The sequence below is a fragment of the Canis lupus genome, chromosome 13 (assembly GCF_048164855.1).
Source record: "Canis lupus baileyi chromosome 13, mCanLup2.hap1, whole genome shotgun sequence".
NCBI lineage: Eukaryota > Metazoa > Chordata > Mammalia > Carnivora > Canidae > Canis > Canis lupus.
The window spans coordinates 41,630,266-41,651,203 of NC_132850.1; the positions used below are offsets into that span (position 1 = coordinate 41,630,266).

General features: G+C 38.9%; 1 protein-coding gene and 1 long non-coding RNA gene across 2 annotated transcripts in view; one reads left to right on the forward strand and one right to left on the reverse strand.

The window, feature by feature from the left end:
- Positions 1-20,225, forward strand: part of UTP20 (UTP20 small subunit processome component) — a 95,675-nt gene extending 75,450 nt beyond the window's left edge. The window contains exons 44-62 of the mRNA XM_072773298.1: positions 1,708-1,806; positions 2,653-2,820; positions 4,203-4,369; positions 4,954-5,095; positions 5,972-6,088; positions 7,425-7,595; positions 7,847-7,978; positions 8,450-8,560; positions 10,406-10,485; positions 10,929-10,998; positions 11,118-11,300; positions 12,159-12,290; positions 12,786-12,918; positions 14,332-14,519; positions 15,286-15,357; positions 17,574-17,843; positions 18,028-18,154; positions 19,468-19,613; positions 19,889-20,225. Coding sequence (XP_072629399.1) covers positions 1,708-1,806; positions 2,653-2,820; positions 4,203-4,369; positions 4,954-5,095; positions 5,972-6,088; positions 7,425-7,595; positions 7,847-7,978; positions 8,450-8,560; positions 10,406-10,485; positions 10,929-10,998; positions 11,118-11,300; positions 12,159-12,290; positions 12,786-12,918; positions 14,332-14,519; positions 15,286-15,357; positions 17,574-17,843; positions 18,028-18,154; positions 19,468-19,613; positions 19,889-20,044 — 2,664 coding nt within the window. The 3' untranslated portion in view covers positions 20,045-20,225. The remainder of the gene's footprint in view (positions 1-1,707; positions 1,807-2,652; positions 2,821-4,202; positions 4,370-4,953; positions 5,096-5,971; positions 6,089-7,424; positions 7,596-7,846; positions 7,979-8,449; positions 8,561-10,405; positions 10,486-10,928; positions 10,999-11,117; positions 11,301-12,158; positions 12,291-12,785; positions 12,919-14,331; positions 14,520-15,285; positions 15,358-17,573; positions 17,844-18,027; positions 18,155-19,467; positions 19,614-19,888) is intronic.
- Positions 4,084-14,672, reverse strand: LOC140602967 (uncharacterized). Its single transcript, XR_012005976.1, has 3 exons — positions 14,544-14,672; positions 7,642-7,730; positions 4,084-4,349 (listed from the first exon to the last, which is right to left on the reverse strand). It is a non-coding gene; the product is annotated as an uncharacterized lncRNA (long non-coding RNA).
- Positions 20,226-20,938: the final 713 nt, after the last annotated feature.

The following is a 20,938-nucleotide window of genomic DNA, read 5'->3' on the forward strand; positions in this document are numbered from 1 at the left end:
TAATAGGATCTCCAGGTGGAATACAAAACTCTTTGAGTAGTGACATAGCTGGCTAGCTCCTCACTAACTCCAGGAGTGGCTCTTGGACAAGTGCCATAAGCAACACCTGGGAGCTTGTTAGAAATGTACAGCTTAGGGCCCTACACTTGCCCTACACCATCTGCATTTCAGTAAGATGCCTGAGTGATCTCAAGTTTGAGAAACACTGTAGCTTATTCTTTTCAAGCACCCAGTCAAGACTCCTGGGAGGTAGCTTTCCTTTCTGTATCTAGATTTGCTCAAAGGTAAGCTTCTAACTATAGGTTATAAATCTAACACAAAATATCAGTATTCAATTTAACAGTCTCTCTGAAAAGTTTTCTTTTTTTAATGGTTGCTTTAGGAATTACCATATACATGCGTACTTAGAAGTCATGTTTTATGACTTCGAGTGGGATATAGAAACCTTACCACCATATGGATCCCTTCACCTTTCTTTTGCTTTATAGTAGTTTGTCTATTACAGATCTGTATATTGAAAATTTCGTCAGGCAATAGTAGTTTTTGCTTGTAATTGCCAGACATATTTTAAAGAACTCAAGAGGGAAAAATAGTGTTTGCCCAGATATTTATCAGTTCTGCTATTCTTTCATTTCTCAATTTCCATGTTTCTTTCTGGTGATTACTTTCCTTTGGTCTAAAGGACTTCCATCAGCAATCTTGTAGGGCAGGTATGGTGGCAGCAAATGATTTTAGTCCTCTGTCCTCATTGACAGTACTTTTCTTTCAGCACTTTAAAAATGTTGTATCACTTCCTTCCAGACTTTCTGATGAATACTCCACAATTAGTCGAATCACTGTCCAAACTAAGTAATGCATTGTTGTCCTCTGGCGGCTTTAAGGACTTTTTCTTTGCCTTTATTTTTCAGTAGTTGGATTATGATGTGTCTGAGCTTGCTTACCCTATTTGAAATTTGCTGAGTTTCACCAAATTTGGGGAGTTTTGAGCTATTATTTCTCCAGATACTTTTTCTGCATTATACTCTGTCCTTTCCTGAAACTCCAGTGAAATGAGTATTAGAGTTTCTGTTTTCATCCCACTGGTTCCTGAGGCCCCAGAGTAAGCTCTTAGTAAAGTTAGCTGTGGTTACTATTAAGGGCAAAAACTGGTCTGTTTCCTTCATGACAGCTTTGATTACACTCAGCATTGGTAGGCTCCTTAATTCACAGGTTGGCTCAAGGTTCTCATGCCTTTCTTTATAAATCAGTGGCCCGTTTTAGTCACAGTAATAGATTCAAGCACTGTAATGTGTTTCTGAGCATCTTTTGTACAAAGTGATCAATTGGTTAAAATCTTTTAGATGGTAGTATTTGTCAAAGCTTCTCCGTACAGTAATGACAGATATAAACTTTGAGTGCTCTCTACAATACTTAGACCTTATTTCTTTTTTCTAGTGTGGTATTCTTAACTATTCATATTCTGGGGGTGCCTGGGTGGCTCAGTCAGTTAAGCATCTGCCTTTGACTCATTCAGGTCATGATCCCAGGGTCCTGGGACCAAGCCCTGCATCGGGATTCCTGCTCAGCGGGGCGGAGGTCTGCTGCTCCCTCTGCCCCTCCTGCCCACTCATACGCACTCTTTCTTTCTCTCGCTCTCTCTCAAATGAATAAATAAAATCTTAAAAAAAAAAAAAACCACTCATACTTTTACTGTACATTTCATTTTAGGTCCATGTGCTAACTTTCACTGTGTACATGTTGCTACAAGGCCTCACCCACAAGCTACAAGTTGGGGATTTGGACTCTTGTTTAGATATAATGATTGAGGTAAGATTTGGAAAAGGGGAGTTTCACTGTCTAAGTGGGCAAAGGACAGAAAATCAGTTCACAAACTTAGAAATAATTATAGCCTATAGAAATGAAAATAATGTACTGTCTCATCTCTTAGATCAGCAGAGGTTTAAAAGCTGATTCAAGTGACATGAGATGGGCATTCTGCTATTGCTAGTAGGTTATGAGTTTTAGTATAACCTTTCTAGAAAGAAAGTTGATGTTGTGTGTTAAGGGCTTTAAAATAAGCAAAATTTCAATGACTTCCAAGAATCTGTTTTAAAGAATCACAGATATATTTAGTCTGGGGTTTATATTAAAGTATAAAGCCTTACTTATAATAATGAAAAACAATGAACAGTCAACTTTTAAAATTGGATAATGTGATCATTTGGGGGGGGGTAGGATTAAGAAGAAACTAAATTTGCCACACAGCCTTTGTTCATTCATAAAAAAATGTAGACACTTAAACATTTTAAATTAAACACATCAGTTGTGATAATTAAGTTGGAAATATCATATGAGTTTTTTAAAGAGAAATTAAGCTACTCTTTGGTAATATCAAAGAAAAAGTGTCTGTATATTATAGGATTATATATGTAAATCTGTGTAGTATTCTTGTTTTGTTTCCCCTTAGTACAAACCTTTAGGTGTTTCTGTATTTGGTTGTCTTTCAGTAATTGGTCCCTGAAATACCTTGAAAAAGTGTAATCTAATAGAACTCCACCATCTGATTTCAGTCCTATCAACTTCTTTCCCCTGATCTGGATGTATCAGAGACTGCTTCTGTTGACATACCTTGCTAATTGCAGACAATTGCCATTTGGCTTTTTTCTCTCAAAGATTTTTAACCATGAGTTGTTTGGTGCCATCGCTGAAGAGAAGGAAGTGAAGCAGATCCTCTCCAAAGTCATGGAGGCACGAAGAAGCAAGAGTTATGATTCTTATGAAATCCTGGGCAAGTTTGTAGGGAAAGATCAGGTTACAAAACTTATCCTTCCATTAAAAGAGGTAAGGACTTAAGTGCAGTGCAGGTGATCTTCATGTTACACTATCATGAGTTCTTAAAAAGAGCCATGCAGGATAAACCTTAATGCTGCACTTGACAACCAGGATCTTTTCTGGTGCTAAGGACACCTGTACCACATAGCCACTAGCTGGCTGTCTTAGTTGGGCATTCTAAACCATGAACCAGAGTTCTGGGTATAAACCATGTGATGCAGAAGCGAAAAAAAAAATTGAAATCCAGGTGAATTTTATAGCTGAGTCAAGTCAGCAGCTAGAACACAGCTTTTGGTGGAGTCACATTGCTACTCCCAGGTTGCTGTCAATGCCAGATCTTCTCCCTCTTGACATTGGTTGAACATGTATTATGTTCTGAGCACTGTGTTTCATTATCACTTCTAATCCACACAACCACTCTGAGATCAGTAGTATATCCATCTAACTAACAGATAAGAAAATACGGGTTCAGAAAGATAGAAGATTCGTGGATAAGTAGGAAGGTAAGGATTTAGTCGTAGATCTTTCTGTTCCAAAGTTCTGCACTGTTTTCATTCTGCCTCCTATTGGGTGGAGACTATAGTTTACTTACCTTCATAATGTTCTCTGCCTGATGCAGGGGTGGTCATTCAATAAATGTTATTAATTCCTTTTATTACAATTTTATGTACTAAAACTAGCACTATTTAATGACATAAATTAGCCATAATTCCAAATGTTTTGGTGTGAGATTAACTCCATAATTGTTCCTAGAATGCATTAATCTTACTAAACCTAAGAATGTTAGCTATGTTTTGAGGATGAAAAAGAGTCAACAGAGCATATGAATCTTCTGTGTATATTATCAAATCCCTCCAAGGTAATGAAAGTAAGTAATACTGTGTCCTGTGGGAAGCAAATAAAGTGCTGAGGTTTCTTTTGGGGTTGATGGTCCTAGATTGCCATTGAGTTCCTCTGATTTGGCCCAATTACTAATATCCAACCCTGAGGCGTGGCCATTTCAGCACTTTATTAGCATGGTTTCAGAGGAGTAGTGACTGAATCTTGTCACTGTCGTATATGTGTGTGTGTTTGCCTGTGATGCATGAGGAGAGTGACATCTTCCAAGTGTCACATCAGATCTCCAGCCCTAGATCCTCAGGTGTCTCCAGCAGAGAGCATAGGAGGGAGTGCAAGAAATCCCCAGGCTGTAGACAGTGGTTGTCTCTGGGATTGATGTTACATGTAGATTAATACTTTGTATGCTCTGTTTGAAATTTCTTATTAAGAATGTTTCTTTTTTAATTAGGAAAAAATATTAAAAAGCAAATGTCTGTTTTAAAAACTACCATTACAACAAATGAAAATGCAGTTCTGTATCACCTCAGCCTGATTTTTATGTTTGCCTTTAGGTCTTACAAAATACCACAAGTTTAAAACTGGCCCGGAAGGTTCATGAAACCTTGCGCCGAATCATCGCAGGATTAATTGTGAATCAAGAAATGACAGCAGAATCCATCCTGTTGCTCAGTTATGGTTTGGTCAGTGAAAATCTCCCCCTGTTAACAGAGAAAGAAAAGTAAGTTTGAAAGAAAAAAAAAGTTATCCTTAAGTACTTGCTTCTGATAAACCATTCAGTTCTTATTTACTCGTAAGTGGATGAATTTAGTAATTCACCTTAGTTGCATATCTGAGTTTTAAGATGGTACTGCTTTCTGGTGTTTGGGCTAAAGTCCTTCTAAGTGATAAATTTCATCTTGAGACCTTTTTGTTTTATTTATTGAATCAAAGTTAGGATAGATTTTAAATATACACCTTTTGCTCTGATTAAACAGATATTTAGACCTTCAAAGGTTTTTAAAATACCTTCCTTTGGATTTTGCTTCTGGGTTGGCTTATGTTTTCAAAAACCAAAGGAAGTATCCCCTCACTGTTCATCTTAATTTAAATGCATGCTCATCAGTATGATCTCTTTCTGGAGTTGTTCTACGCCCTTGATGAACAACCTGATAATCTCTGTGTTTCATGGTTAAAGGAGAGAAAAAGCCCACAGTGCACAGCACGTTACTTAGTGCTGGGCTGCAGTCAGCAGACAGGGCAGCGGGGACTTGTTGGAACGCAGCTACAGGATTCCTCTCCCTATCTTTCCTTTGTGGTTGACAGAAACCCAGCAGCCCCTACAGCGGACCCACGCCTTCCACCCCAGAGCTGTCTTCTGCTGCCCCCAACTCCAGCGCGAGGTGGGCAGAAAGCTGTTGTGAGCAGGAAAACCAACATGCACATATTTATTGAGTCTGGGCTTCGGGTAAGAATTAACCCTAAGGTGCAATTTGCTGCCCATGGGGGAGTGCCTTTTAATCCTCTGCTAAATTTCCAGTCCCGTTCATTTCCACTCTAATTGCCTTACTATAAATAAATCATAGGATTTTTTTATTTAAAAAGGTGTGTCGATCCATTTACCATTCCTTCTTTCTAATACTTCCTTTGATGCTCTACCTGTCTCAGAATTAATGATTCTGACCTAACATTTATGGGTTCACTACTGTTTTGCTCATGGACTTCTCTAAATTGATTTTAATTTTTTTTTTAAAAATATGTGAGCTTCTAAAAACACAAATTTGATCATTTCTTTCCTTTAAAACCCTTCACTGGCTCCCATTTTTCCCGAGAACCCAGACTTTCATCCGGTCTGTAAGGGCGTAGCCTCCTGTCATACCACTGCAACACCCATCCCTGCCACACTGGCTTCATTTCAGGTCTGTGGTCCCCATCTCCTCCGACTCCGAGACCTTACCACCTGCTCCTCCCTCCACCTGGATTCCACAGGTCCCCAAGCTCACTGCCTTTACAACTAACAGTTAGCTAGTCTGTCTTCCTGGCTGAGCTCCATCAGCAGGGGCCCTGCTCATCTTGATCGCTGCTGTGTCCTATATTGCGGAGCCAGTGCCTAAGTAAATGCTGAGGAATCACTTGGTAAATGAACTTGGCATCTCAGCTCCACTGTGAGCTCCCTCTTTCTTCATTTACTGACAGTCTCCCAGGTCCTTTCCCAATACCTTCAAAATTTTTGTCACCTCATACAGAAGCATCTTAACATGTTACGTGGGTCTCTTCAAATCATTTCACTTGTACCCAACTCCATTTGGTCTCCTGGCATAAAATATTGTTTTGAATCTTTTAGCTGCTGCATCTGAGTCTGAAGACTTCCAAGATCAAGTCTTCAAGTGAACCTGTTCTGGAAATGTTGGATCCTTTTGTCTCTCTTCTCATAGACTGCCTTGTCTCCGTGGATGTGAAGGTGAGCTTCTGTTCTTTGACAAGAGCTATGTTGTGCAAAATCTCCAGAACTTCTAGGCTTGTGCTTCACAAGATGATTGAGTTTTTAGAGATTATTCCCTGCATTACATTCCTTCCCATTGTAATAATCCAATATATTTGGATAGTCTTTAACAGTTTTACCAGCCCTGGAATGTACATTATTTACTCCATTTAATCCTCACGGTAGTGTTATGAAGGTGAGTAGTGGGGTCCCCCTGTCAGCACTAATTCTTTTTATCATCCTTGATGCTGCTACCCGCCACAGCTGTGAATCCTTGTAACGACCCATGAGGCACATATTATGAAGGTTTCTGTTTTTTCAACATGAAAACTAGGCTTTAGGCTAAGTGACTTGGCCTAGATGACAGATCTGGTACATGAGCCAGACTCCAGAGCCTGCACAACTCCCATTTCCTGATTGCCTGTCTTACAGTGAAGATGCCAGGAGGTTAAGTAACATCTCTGTAGTCAAATAGGGAAGAAACTGCAGAGCTTGGATTTGAGCCCTGGCCTTTGTGACTCCTAAAGCCTTTCCTCTGTGTTTTCATCTGATTCAGCCCAAGACCGTTACAGCCACCAGAGCAGCATGAGTCTGTTAGGTAGAGCTGAACTAGGTGAACTAGCTGATCTCAGCAATCTCTAAGGTCCCAGCATATGTTTTTCATATTTTTTGCACAGCACTTAGCTATTTGGAATTCCGCAGTGTATTATTCCTCTGCTTGATTTCAGAGCCAGCTCTCTGCTCCTTAAATAGTGGAATGGTATAGGGCACCTGTCTTCCATTGGTAGAGCATGCAACTCTTGATCTCCAGGTCTTGGTTTCAAGCTCCACATTGGGTGTGGAGCCTACTTAATAAAATTTTAAAAATTAAAAAAAAAATAGGGAGATGAGATTCTATCTTTATATTTTTAATACTTAGAATGTCTTACATGCATATGTTTAGAATGGTTACAGTGCCATTCTAGAAAAAGAAAAGTCCTTTATAATGTATTTTCCACACACAAAACAAAGTTGATAAAATTGACCAACCCAGCCAGTCATTTACTCCTAAGAGTAAGAATACAGTGACCACTTTTTCTTATTTGCTTGCAATATATCTTTCCTTGCTATGGAGAAGCAATAAGTTCTATCACAGAGACTAGAAAACCTCCTTATCCTCTTACATGTTTGGTACAGTTCTTCCAGCCTGCGTTGGGCAAAGTATTTTACTCTTTCAACTTGATCACTTTTAGAATCTACACAGCCTTGGGTTCGGGTGTTGGGTTATTGGGTTTGGTCACTACATAAGTTGATTGGTTTTATTTTTGTTTTTCAGGTGATCACAGGTGCTTTACAATGCCTGATCTGGGTCATGAGGTTCCCTCTGCCTTCCATAGAAACAAAAGCAGAACAGCTGACCAAACACCTTTTCCTGTTGCTGAAGGACTATGCAAAACTGGGAGCTGCCAGGGGCCAGAACTTCCACCTGGTAGTAAATTGTTTCAAGGTGAGGTATTTTCAATTGTGCATAAAATAGCCAGGACGAGAATTACCATCAGAGTCATAGTTGTCCCCATTGTCCTTTGTGGTCTAAGTCAAAATTTTTTCCAGATTAATTTGCTAAGGGCAGAAGGTTGGTATCCTGTGTAAAAAAAACAAAAAAAACAAAACACTGATGTTGTATTAAGTCCATACCATTTCAATGGATCTTCATTTGTAGGATGTCCTGGCTATTAACCTCACTATTGTAATTTGCAGTGTGTGACCATACTTGTCAAGAAAGTGAAATCTTACCAGATAACCGAAAAGCAGCTTCAAGTTCTACTAGCATATGCTGAGGAAGACATTTATGATTCTTCAAGGCAGGCCACTGCATTTGGTCTTCTTAAGGTATGGTGTCAGCAGAATGTTTATGAGTCTCAGGGTAGATACTTAGAATAATGTGGGACACAGTGTTTTGACTAGCTTTAGATTCCCAAACTTAACTTATAAACATTGTTATGATTTTGGTGGATTTTAATTATAAGCTAGTATATCTAATTATTAAACTGAACATGAACTCTCTATTAACACTTCCAGAGACTTATACAAAAATATAGGAAAATAAATAGAGGTTAAAAAATATTTCATGTTTGTAGTTATTGTATTGGACATTTAAGTTTTTTTTTCCCTTTTTTATTGTAAAATATATATAAAACCTAAAATTCAATGATCTTAAATATTTTTAAGGATATGTTATTTTTCTTTTGGAGATTACTTTCATTATTTTTGAAGCTGCCTATGACTGCCTTAACATCAGGCTGGCTTACACCCATCTGCAGTAGAACAGGAAATGAGATGTCTTTTCCTTTTGTATTTTAGGCCATTTTATCCAGAAAGTTATTGGTCCCGGAAATCGATGATGTCATTCGGAAAGTATCCAAGTTGGCAATTTCTGCACAAAGTGAACCTGTCAGAGTCCAGTGCAGACAGGTTTGTGGAGAGACCTTATTCCCATAGGAAGGGCTGGGTCCTGTCTTCTCTGGTTTTTAGAAAGAGACATGTCAACACTGCCTGAATTCTGCAGATGATTTTATGTCACATTGTTGCTTTATTCTGAGACTCAGGAACCCATTTACTTACCCAGTGTGAGCAGCAACTCTGCTTTGTCCACAGGGCATTTTCAGTTAACAAAGAGCATTTTGAGTATAGCCTATCACACATGAGATGTCTTAAATGGGTGAAGACATTTGTTTCCCCTTTGCAGCACAGTAGCCTGCACCAAAGGTTTTCCATCTGTGGGTCCAGTAACCAACTAATTGTGCATATAACTGTGTGCCAGGTGCTGCTGGAAAAGCAGTCAAAAAGATTCCTATAGTCTCTATCAGTGAAATTTTTACAAGAGACAAGCACAAAGCAAAAAGTCCACAGTTAAAATTACAGACATCCTAAGTGCCCGGAGGGGGAAAGCACTGTCATATTTCATCTTTTACAAGACACACCATTATTTAGAGAAAGAAAAAAATCTATGACTTAGTGGTAAGATGCCATCAGTTTTAAGACATTTTCTAATTTCAGATATATTAAAATGTGAAAAACTGTGCTCAGAATTGAGAAAATATGGGAGCACATATGATGGTTGAGGACCACCTTAGTGTTAGAATCGGGGAGGGCTTTCCTGAGGACTGGCCTGTAAGGAAGATTAAGGCTTAGCTCTCTAGGGGAAGGGGGTAGCCAATGCCTAAGGAGGATAAAACTTGAGATCGATCAGGGTCTCACTTATTGGAGGAGCTAAATGAAGGTGGGGAAGGGAGCCCTTATGGTCTTGTTAAATATTTTGGGGCTTTATTCTGATAGCAATCCCTAAAATTGAGGGAGGAGAGTGACATGAGCAGATGTGTATTTTTACATTTGTTCACCTATGATTATATGAGTGCACATCACACCCAGGAGGTGGAAAGGTCTGAATGGGAAATATGAACTTGGGATTGAAGGAAGGTGTGGGCTCCCAAGGAAGCCACGTTGGAAAGGGAGGAGCATGTCTCTAGAGAAAGTCTCCTTGAATAATGTTAGGAAGAGTGAGGGCCAGCTAGCACTTACTAAGCACTAGCTGTGTGCCCAGCACTTTATATACATGACTTCTGTTTGTAGTTACCTTCCGAAGAAATGGTATCCCCATTTTATGGCTGGGAAGAAACAGGCCTTAAAGTTTCATGATGTGCCTCAGTTCTTGCAGTTTATTAATAGAGGAGGCTGACTAGTATGATGGCTTGAAAGCAGAGACTTTGGACTAGGCATGGAATTCTGGCATTGTCACCTGAGCGAGTTACTTACCTCTCTGCGCAAGCATCGTTCTCTTGGTCTGTAAAATGGGGTTAATATCCCCTGTCTTCCAGTGGAGTGATGACCATTAACTGAGAAACACTTAGCACAGTGCTTGGCATATAGAAGATATTTAATTAATGAAATAGTTACTATTCTCAGTATTAACTTTACCCCCATTGTCATTCAAGGGGAAATGCAGGGTTAAACCGTAGTCCACACTGAGTCCACCACACGATACCCTATGGGAGAGAGGTGTTTCCTACATGTGAGCTAAGTTTTGGAGCCCAAAACAACCATGCCAGTGGTAGGCCAGCATTTAGTCTTAAGCAGGCATGTGGGGCAGGACCTGAGTAAGTGAGGTCAGAGGAGAAAGGAGAAGTGCACAGTTGACTCAGAAGGCAAGCTTCACCTGGTTGATCACTCTAGGGAAGTGTGTCTCAAAGCAGGTTAGGAAGCAGGAATCCTGGAGACAGACAAGAGCCAAGTAATCATCTGTGTGACTTCTGTTTCTAGGTTTTTCTGAAATACATTCTTGACTATCCCCTGGGTGACAAATTGAGACCAAACTTGGAATTCATGCTTGCTCAACTGAAGTAAGTTTAAGCCATAAACTACACCCAGGCAGAGGGTTAGTAACCTCTCTCATTTTAACGTGGCAGCCATTTGAAAGTGACAAATCAATCCTAAACATAATGGCACCTTCTCTAAGGGTATTACGATGTGCGTCATTGACTTGATTGTCCAATAATATGCATGACTTCATATGACAATTCTGTAGGTTGCTTTTCAAATTCAGTCTGAGCACTGATTTTCATTAGAGTCTACTTAAAGAGAATGGTAAAAAAAAAATCTAACATTTACATTCAAAGCTTCGTAGTAGCATGATATGTATATAAAAGCATTAAAATTGGGAAAATGGGAGTTTTTTCCACTTTTTAAGAAATAGATGGATGCCCTGAAACAATGTTTAAAAGTTTTTCAAGAATTACTGGTAAATTTAAGATACTAACAAGTCTGTCTCATGTTCTTGCCCTAGTTATGAACATGAGACCGGGAGAGAGTCTGCTTTGGAAATGATCTCCTACCTCTTTGACACATTCCCTCAGGTAACTTGAATCACAAACGGTAGCTGTGTTCCCTGGGTGCCTGCAGGCCTCCCATTTGGGCATCTCTGAGAATTCCAGTCTGAGTGTGCTCATAACTTCCTGCTTTTGCTTTCTTTTAGGGGCTGCTCCATGAGAACTGTGGAATGTTCTTTATTCCTCTTTGTCTAATGGTGGTGAACGATGACTCTGCCATGTGCAAAAAGATGGCATCCATGACAATCAAATCTTTACTCAGGAAAATCAACCTTGAGAAAAAAGACTGGCTCTTTGATATGGTTATCACCTGGTTTGGAGCAAAAAAGGTAAAGGTTGCTTTTAGTCATATTACAATGAAAAGTCTTAGCTTTTGGTGTTCACTTTAAATAAGAATACATATTATACATTGTTGAATTTTTTCAATTTTATTTTTAGTTGATTATGTTAATATATTCTTGCTGGGTGGGGGGAATAGGTAAAATAGGTGGAGAGTAAAGAGTACACTTAGATGAGCACTGAGTAATATATAGAATTGATGAATCAACTCTGTATTGTACACTTAAAACTAAAAACACTGTGTGTTAACTGTACTGGAATTAAAGTAAAAAACTTAATTAAAATATATATATGTATATTCTTATAGTAAAATTCCAGGACATATAAGTTATATAGAGTAACAAAAATCTCATGATATAGTCCATGATCGTCAGCCAATTACACGGCTACATGAGTGGATCATGAATATTTTTGTTTTCAATTTTGCTTATTCAGGTAATGAAATATCATTCTATTAATGATTATATACAGTAATAAATTTAGAATGGGAGTGGGGGTACTGTATGAAATTTATTTCCATTTTTTTAATTAAAATTTTATTATTGAGGTATAATTGACATACAATGTTATATTAGTTCAGGTATACAATATAATGATTCAGCAATTCTGTACATTACTTGGTACTCACAATGATTTTTGGGGGGGAGGGAATGTTAATTATGGATAATGGTGAGTTCCATTTTTTTTAATTATAATCTTGGGTATGAGTATTTCTCCATATTTTTCATGTTGGCCACCGATGACCCATAATATTGAGGACAGAGTCATGCCCACCTTCATTTTGTACTTTCTGTAAATGGCCTCTCAAGTTGTATTAACATTGTCTTCTGGTGGTTTATTTTTGGTAGAGCTTAAATAGACAGCTGGCTGCCCTCATCTGTGGCTTGTTTGTGGAAAGTGAAGGAGTCTCTTTTGAGAGAAGACTTGGAACTGTTCTTCCCATGATTGAAAAGGAAATTGATCCTGAAAACTTTAAAGATGTAAGTAATTTGCCAGAGAATAAAACTTTTGCTTATTTTTATAGTTTAACCTAAGGTGACTTAGCTAATAAATATTTGTGTTCAAAAAATATTTACTAACGAAGCCAAGAATTTATAGTACAGTTGGGTCTTCATTTTAAATGAGGTTTAAGTTAAGTTATCTTCTGTAGTACATGAAGATCGAAATTTCTGCAGCATGGTGATTTCACAGCCTACCACCACCCACTCTGAACATTTAGTAGCATCTGGAGACATTTTTGTTTGTCACAAATGGAGGGTAGAAGGTGCCGTTAGCATCTAGTGGGGCAGAGGCCAGGATGCTGCAGATCATCCCACAGTGCACAGGGCAGGTCCCCACAGCACAACAAAGAATTATCTGACCCAAAATGTCCATTGATGTTGAGACACTTTGGTATAAATTTACATGCTGGAGTAAAAACAGCCATCATAGACTTTGAAATTGTCTTGATTGATTTCTGTCCATCCTGTTTTTAGATCATGGAGGAGACTGAAGAAAAAGCTGCAGATCGCCTTCTGTTTAGTTTTCTTACATTGATTAGTAAACTCATCAAGGAATGTAATATTATTCAGTTTACCAAGCCCTCTGAGACGTTGAATAAAATCTGGAGTAAGTGTTTCCTTTTTAACTTAAATATAAAAACATACTAGTTGTGATAGAATTATTGAAAACAGTTTTGATAAATTAGCATATGAATATTTAGAAAGTATATAATGTCAAGGGAAAAGTCCATAAGAGAAAGATTTAAAAGACTCTTTCAAATTAATTACAGTGAAAATGTTTCTTGACTACACAAGTAATATATTTCATTTATAAAAGAAGGAATATTAATTATGGGAAAGTAAAAGAGGAAAAAAGTTTCTCAAGAGTCCTCCTTGCTGCTTGGTAATAATTTGGTATTTATTTCCATCCAGTCTGTCTTTTGTTAAATAGACATAGGGTTCTGTAAACAGGCTACATAATTCCACATAAACTCTCATATATTGTTTGTACCTAAATAAGAATATCATCGTACCGTAACACACTTAGTAGGTAGTTTTCTTAAAATGGCTATAAATAGCCTCCCATGCAAATGTGCCGTGATTAGTAAACCGTTTAACCTCTATGTGACATTTAAATTATTAATATCACTCTTTAAATGAAAAATAAGATCCTAATATTTTTAACTTAACATATTCAATTTTGATTAGTCAGTAGGAAATAGACTTTGGAATGAATGCTTTAAGTACCCAGCTGTTTTAAGAGAATTCAGGGTTCATTGAGAAGTCCTACAGTTACTAAGTTACTATAGTAAGCCTACTGTGGGTATGACTCCACCGAGCCATGGCCACATTATTACAAAATACACAAAGAACAAAAGTAAAACCCTGTTAATGAAATAAAGCAGCATAGACTAAAACTCAGATATGCCATAGTTTTCCAGAATTTTAATCATGTTCCCTAAAACCCACAAGGTTTTCAAAGTGGCCACGTAACACAGGAGTACAAGCTTGGGGCCAGCCAGGTCAAGCTGGGGCCCAGGCCTGGTTCTGCCTGTTAAAGCACGGCACCTCACCTGGCCCATTGTCTAAGATTCCTTACCTGAGAAATGGACTGGATAAGTCTAATGTTACAGAACTGGTGTGGGGTCTAAACAAAATAATGTATGTAGCACACTTAGCCCCGTGCTTGGCACAGAGAAAGCCTCAAGAAATGATGACTTCCCCCCGATTTCAATAATTACTAGAAACAAGCGTGTGCCTTCATACGTATTTATATTACTTAATTTAGAACTCATAAATGTCACAGCCACCTTATCTCCCTTGGGCCTGAAACTAATTCTGATGGAACTGGTGTTTTTAGGCTTACTCATACTTCTGTCACTCACCATGTTAGGAGCTGCTTATCTGGTGGTTTTCGGTTTCTCACCACCTCACCTCTCCCTAGCTCCAAGCAGATAATAGATAATGCCTACGCTAATCATGTTTACCACCAAAGAGTCAGGAGAGCTAAGATACTGAAGGTGCATCTTGGTTCCCTTAGGTTATGTGCACTGTCACCTGAGACATCCACACAGCTGGGTGTGGCTCACTGCGGCCCAGATTTTTGGATTACTCTTCGCCTCTTGCCAACCAGAGGAACTTATTAGAAAACAGAAGACCAAAAAAACTAAAAAGAAACTCTCAGTACCCGTAGCAGTAAGATTTCTAACAAATGACCTTGAACAAAAGGTAAGGTTTCCCTAAAACTTTTACCTTTCTTTGAGGTCGGTGTGGGATGTTCATTCTGCTTCTTGTAACCGTCTTGGGGTTGGCCCTCGGCAGAAACTCTTACATCTGACTTGTTGCACATGGATCCTATAGGAGTAGTGGGCACTAGAGAAGGGTGGGCCTCAAGGCCAAGGCTTTCCAAAGAGAATTTGTAAACTGTCAGTCTTATTTAGAACATTCATCTTCTATGATTTGTTTTTTGTTTTTTTGTTTTTGTTTTTTTTTACCGCTTCAGATTATCAGTACTAAAAAAAATACATATTTTTAAATGAAATTGATATTGTCTGTCCTGCCTTGTAAATGAGATCATGTTCATGGAAATGTTAGAGACCATGTTATATCCATCTTGGATTTCCTGGGGCCTAAAACAATGCGTGACTCATAGTGGCAACTCCGTAAACACTGAATGAGAAGATGGAAGGGAAGTAAAGAAGGAAAAAAATATATTAGGATGTTGTCAAGTTTTCTACTGATAACCTGAGGGATTATCTGTATTGCCCCAGAGCTTGAAAGTATTCCCCCTTTTGGGGGCGGGTGGGGCTAATGTACTTGGGGCAGGTAGAAGGAAACAGTGACAGTTTCTTTCTGGTCGTGGAACTCCCTTCTCCAGACCTATACAAGTCAAAATCTAGCACCTAGTTTACTATAATGGTTAGTGACTTGGAGTTTTTAAGAACAATGAGAAATGCCTGCATTGTGTCTGCCAATGTCCACTTTGTTTTCACAGATGAAAAGTATCTCCCTAGCCTCTTGCCATCAGTTGCATTCCAAATTCTTAGATCAGTCTCTAGGAGAGCAGGTGAGTAGCATCCTCCTGGTTGAATAGAAAGGATCTAGTCTCCCAAGTCTAGGAATAGGCTTACATTTGGTATTTGTGTATGCTTTTCCTATTCTAATGCTTGGGGAATTAAATGAAATACAGACATACACTGAAATACATGTTCACTTGTGACATAAATCTCATCAGCACTTGGGTCCCTGTTGAGGTTACTCTTGGCTCCATTTAAAATTCCCAGTGAGAGGCTGTTAATCTTCTCATGTTCAGTTTTAACATCTATCCCACATTGTGACCAAAGCTTTGAAGGGCATTAGTTGCTTGACCGATTGATTGTGATCCTATATTAAACTCTATTACTACATTTCTTTCTCTTACCCCTGGAGCTTGAAGAGAAGGTAATAAAGGTCATGTTACAGGGTGGTCTGAGAATTGTCTGTGGTGAACAGAAGGCAGATAAATCACTAAAAAGTTCCATGTATTTTATATTATAAAATGTAACTATAAGTAAAATGTAAATAGAAGCATTTATAAATGTTCAGTAAATGTAAATTACCTTTGAATAGGGTCTACCGTTCCCTTTATTTTTTTCCTCCTTTGATAAAGCTGTTGGTAGAGATGACACAGATGCAGTGCCTAGTTATGAGCAATGCACTTGATTGTGACTCTTGTCATTATGGACAAGATGGAATGGGAACTAAGTGGATGCTGTATCCAAAGAGTGATCACAAGTAGCATGCCATTAACATTAACCCTAATACTGCCATCACTTTTTACATGAAAATACAGCCTGCTTCATTATATGGCTGGATCAGAGAAAGAACGGAAAGCTGTTCAGTGGATAGCGAAGTGAGACCAAAGAAACCCTGCCTGAGTAGTAGCAGGTGAGGTCTCACATAGTATCAGTCTTGATAGAGGTTGACAGATACAACCATAGAAATTCAGGACAGGAAGGGATTTACTAGTACTGACCTAGGAAGAAAGAAATTATAGAATGTGGTTCACTCCAGTCTTAGGGTGCAGTGGCTGCCATAGGGAACAAGGCCTCCAAAACTGGGACTGTCTTCAGGAAGGCCAAGGTTCCAGGAGAAGGAAATTATAATCTTCACATGAATTCCTGACAGGCTAGCCTCAGATAATGTGCAGGGTTGTGTCCTACATTTGGGGGAAACTCTGGGCACACAGCACCTCTAACAAAGCATCCACGATAGTAAAGGAACTCAAAACCAACGTGGCTTCCTCCTTCTCATAATTAGTGTGAAATACCTATGTCCAAGATTTCATGGATGTCAGAGTTAGGGACCCAGTATTGGGGCCTGTTATTATAAGTCTAAAATTGGTCCCTGGGCTGTTTAACTGGATTAGATGGAATTTGAGATCTGTTTTTAAGAATTTAGGATTAGGGATCCCTGGGTGGTGCAGCGGTTTGGCGCCTGCCTTTGGCCCAGGGCGTGATTCTGGAGATCCGGGATCGAATCCCACGTTGGGCTCCCAGTGCATGGAGCCTGCTTCTCCCTCTGCCTGTGTCTCTGCCTCTCTCTCTCTCTGTGACTATCATAAGTAAATAAAAAAAAAAAAAAAAAAAAAAAGAATTTAGGATTAAATTCTAAAGACCCTTCAATCCTGACTGACCACTTGTCTTTGGGTGAGTCATTTAATAACTCTGAATCTTGGTTTTCTCTCTTGATAATAGTATTTAATAGTGATATTTTAGAATTAAATTAGAATGTTGTATATACAGTCATTGCTCAATAAATGAAGAGCTTTAATAGAGGAGGGATGAAAAGTCCTCTTAAAAATTGTAACGTATAGGGGGATGTCTGGGTGGCCTAGTGGTCAAGTGCCTTCAGCCCAGGGCCTGATCCTGGAGACCCAGGATCAAATCCCATGTCCGGCTCCCTGCAGGGAGCCTACTTCTCCCTCTGCCTGTGTCTCTGCGGGTCTCTCATGCATAAATAAATAAAATTTTAAAAAATGTAATGGATAGTCTGGAATAAAATCATGTACTTACTGGTACATTGAAGGTAGATCTAGACCCAGTAGATGAGTTACATGGAAATGGGTTTGGATACAGTATGAGGTAGAACTGAAGATGATCAAAATATAGGACAATCATCAGTTTAATAGTGCAATGCCCAGTTATGGGGTTTTTTCTCTAATTGTAGAACCTATTTTTTCCTAAGCCATATTTATTTCAAAATCAAAGTCCCAATTCCTCCTTTCTCTCCCCTTTTCTAAAGGTTGTTAAGAATTTGTTATTTGTAGCCAAAGTCTTATATTTACTGGAACCTGAATCTGAGGATCAGCAAGGTGAGAGGGAGGAACAAGCAGCTTTAGGAGATGGTGTGGCCAGAGGGTCCTGTGCCGAGGAGACGCTGGACCCTGACAAAAAGGAGACCGAGGCGGCAAAGGATGAGCACAGCAGGCCGGCCACGCTGCTGTGGTTGGTGCAGAGGTTGTCCCGGATCGCGAAGCTGGAGGCTGCCTATTCACCTAGAAACCCCTTAAAGGTACAGTGAGTGCCTCGTGACTCCAGGCGCTGGTTTCTTTATAAAAGCATTCTAGGCGTGTAAGAGCAATCCTCCTGAGTCTCTCAGAAGTTTTAACCCAAAAGGAGACCTTGTTTTCTAAATTGTTTGTATGGCCGCAGTAAGAGAAGCGCCTCAAAGGACCATGAATGATCTGTACTTTCAGAGAACGTGCATCTTTAAGTTTCTTGGCGCTCTAGCCATGGATCTTGGCGCGGACAAGGTGAAGCCGTACCTCCCCGTGATCCTAGCTCCTCTGTTCCGAGAGCTGAACAGCACCTATTCGGACCAGGGTAACTACAGCCTGTCTTTGAAGACGTGCACCTTAGGAACCCTCACTTTTCTCCTCCGTGCTTTCTTTTTCCTTTCTGTCCACCCTCTCTGCCAGAGTTCATTTTAAGAAAACTTGCTAGAGATCAAAACAATCAATAGCAAATGAGGCATATTTTTTCTGTTTGACTGCCTTCTGTGTGCTTCTTCATGTTTAAGAGTAAATGTTTCTCTCCTAAAAGATGCTTTACTCCTAAGCAAAGAAAACTGTACCTGGAGTGGAGGTAGTTCTGAACCTTGGTCTGTGGACAATAATGAACAATATGTCAGAATATTCTCTGTGAATTATAAGGCAAAAGTGTGAGATATTTTCTTTTTCTTTTCTTTTTTTTGGTTGGGGGGGGAGAAGACAGCTACAATTTTTTTTTTTTAAATTTGATTTGCCAACATAAAAAAAGTGTAAAGTATTTTTAAAATCTTTTTACTTTTCCTGTTTTTTCATTTTTCTTGCCTGGGTGTTTGATGTCTTTCCTTCCCTGATCCTAAATGGTCTCTTTTGATAATAGGAAAAGAGAGAATTGGGGATTGGAAAGAGAGGGGGTAAAGTAGATATTAAGTTTTAAAATAAAATGAACTGAATGTCAAAGCAGCAGCTATTTTAGTCTTACAACCCTGAGAAAGCAGTGGTCCAGTCCGGGTCGGCTTTGGTTCTCATCACCTAGCATTTATTGAGCAACTGGTGGTTCAGTGGTACAAAGGACCTAGTCGCCATTTTCAAGAAATTTGTGATCTAGAACAGCTCCTGAAATTGAGTACAAAAATCAGTGGGTTATTTGCATTTGGGAGACAGAAGGCAGGGAAGAGTGGGAAAACAAAGATTTTTGTCTCTGAGAAGTCTTTGCTCCCCACCGCCCCCTCAAGAAAAAAAGGTTATGGACACAGCTAAACACCTGTGACCTGTGAATTAGAGACGGCCTAGAGTCACACTTACCTTTCCCCTGTCTGCACAGAGTTGAGCAGGTTAATAAAGAAACCCAAAATGTTTCTGTCTGGTTCTCAAATTAGCATCTTCTGAGCCAGGATTTCTCTGGAAAACAGGCTTCACAGACTGTGGTCTCCTGGCACATCCAGAGGGGTGCTGGCTGGGAGGGTCATGCCCAACACTCTGTTCTCCCATCTCAGAAACGTAGAGCTTGCTTTGAGGTCAGTGTTTAATGCTCAAGTAATAAAAGTGATAATTCTGCAGGAATTTAAATTTTGCATGTTGTTGATTTTAGCAATGTTTAAATGTGTCCTTTCCTCGTGATTATCTCTGATTATTACTCTCTGTGATTAGATCCTTTGCTGAAGAATCTATCCCAGGAAATCATAGAGTTACTCAAAAAGCTGGTTGGGCTTGAGAGCTTTTCCTTAGCCTTTGCCTCTGTACAGAAACAGGCTAATGAGAAAAGGGCACTCCGGAAAAAGAGGAAGGCTTTAGAGGTACGTTTGCCATTTGAAAATGTGGTGTGTTCATTAGACTTAAGTATTTTGAACCAGTATTTTGAATCATGTGTGCATGCATGCATGTGTGTCACGCTTACCCAGGGAAGGAGGAGGGATTGGCTATGTTTGAGATGGGACCTTACAGCTAGGGCTCCACATTCTCCTTAATGGGATTGTGTGCATGTGATATTTAAGTGGCCCATTTCTGCATTTGATTTTTATTGGTTTAACATTTACTTTAAAAGTAATATAAAATTTCTATTTTTTTCAAGTTTGTAACAAATCCTGATATTGCTGCCAAGAAAAAGCTCAAGAAACACAAAAATAAAAGTGAAGCCAAGAAGAGAAAAATAGAGTTCTTGCGTCCAAGCTGTAAGACCAAGAGACAAAAGAGCTACAGCCTGAAAGATTTAGCAATTGTGGAATGATGTGCCCCCTCTACTGATAAAGTATCTCAATTTACCCCAAAGCATGAATTTCTCAGGATATCTGCTGGTCTGAAATCATAGCAGGTTTTATTATTTAAGTTAAACTGGCATATATTGTATATTATACAGTTTAATAGAATCATGCTCAGATTTTTTAAATTAAAACATTTTCATAATTCTACTGTATCTTCACTGTCTAAAAAACGTGACAGTAGTGATAAAAAATTAAGACATTAAAATAGCAAGACAGAATGTAGAAGTTAGAAATAAGTGATTTATAATACTTTTATGGAGAAAACTAGAAAACTTTATTGAAAGGCATTAAAAGAAATCTGCACAAATGGAAAAATAACCATGTTATTTGGACAGGAAGATCTAGTATTTTAAGAAGTTGGATCCCACTTGTTAAAGACCTATCTGTGTAAAATCCCAAGAGCTCTTCATATAATCCTAACAGGCTGATCCTAAAATTTATATTGAAGATTAATTGAAAACAAGTCATGATGCTCTTAAAAATGAGTTTTTAAAAGGGTGAGGAGTTTTCCCTGTCAGATACCAGAAGTAAGTCACAAAAAGTGCTATCTATAGTGAACATGGGTTAAGTTCTACATGAAAGTTAATTTGTGCACATACAGCTGGGGTATGGTGTACAGCATTACAGATAATCAACCTAACAGTGCCCACGCTATAGGATAACTATGAATCAACAGACAGTCCAGTAGAAAAAAGTGTCGAAAGAGAGAAATAGGCATTGCACAGAAGAAAAATAAATGGCCCTTAAACATTAATACTTACCTGATATGGCGATACCAGTTCTTAAATATTAAAATGTACTTAATGTACTAGGTGGTAAGCAGTCACTGCCTTGAGACACGCAAGTGCCACCCTGGCTAT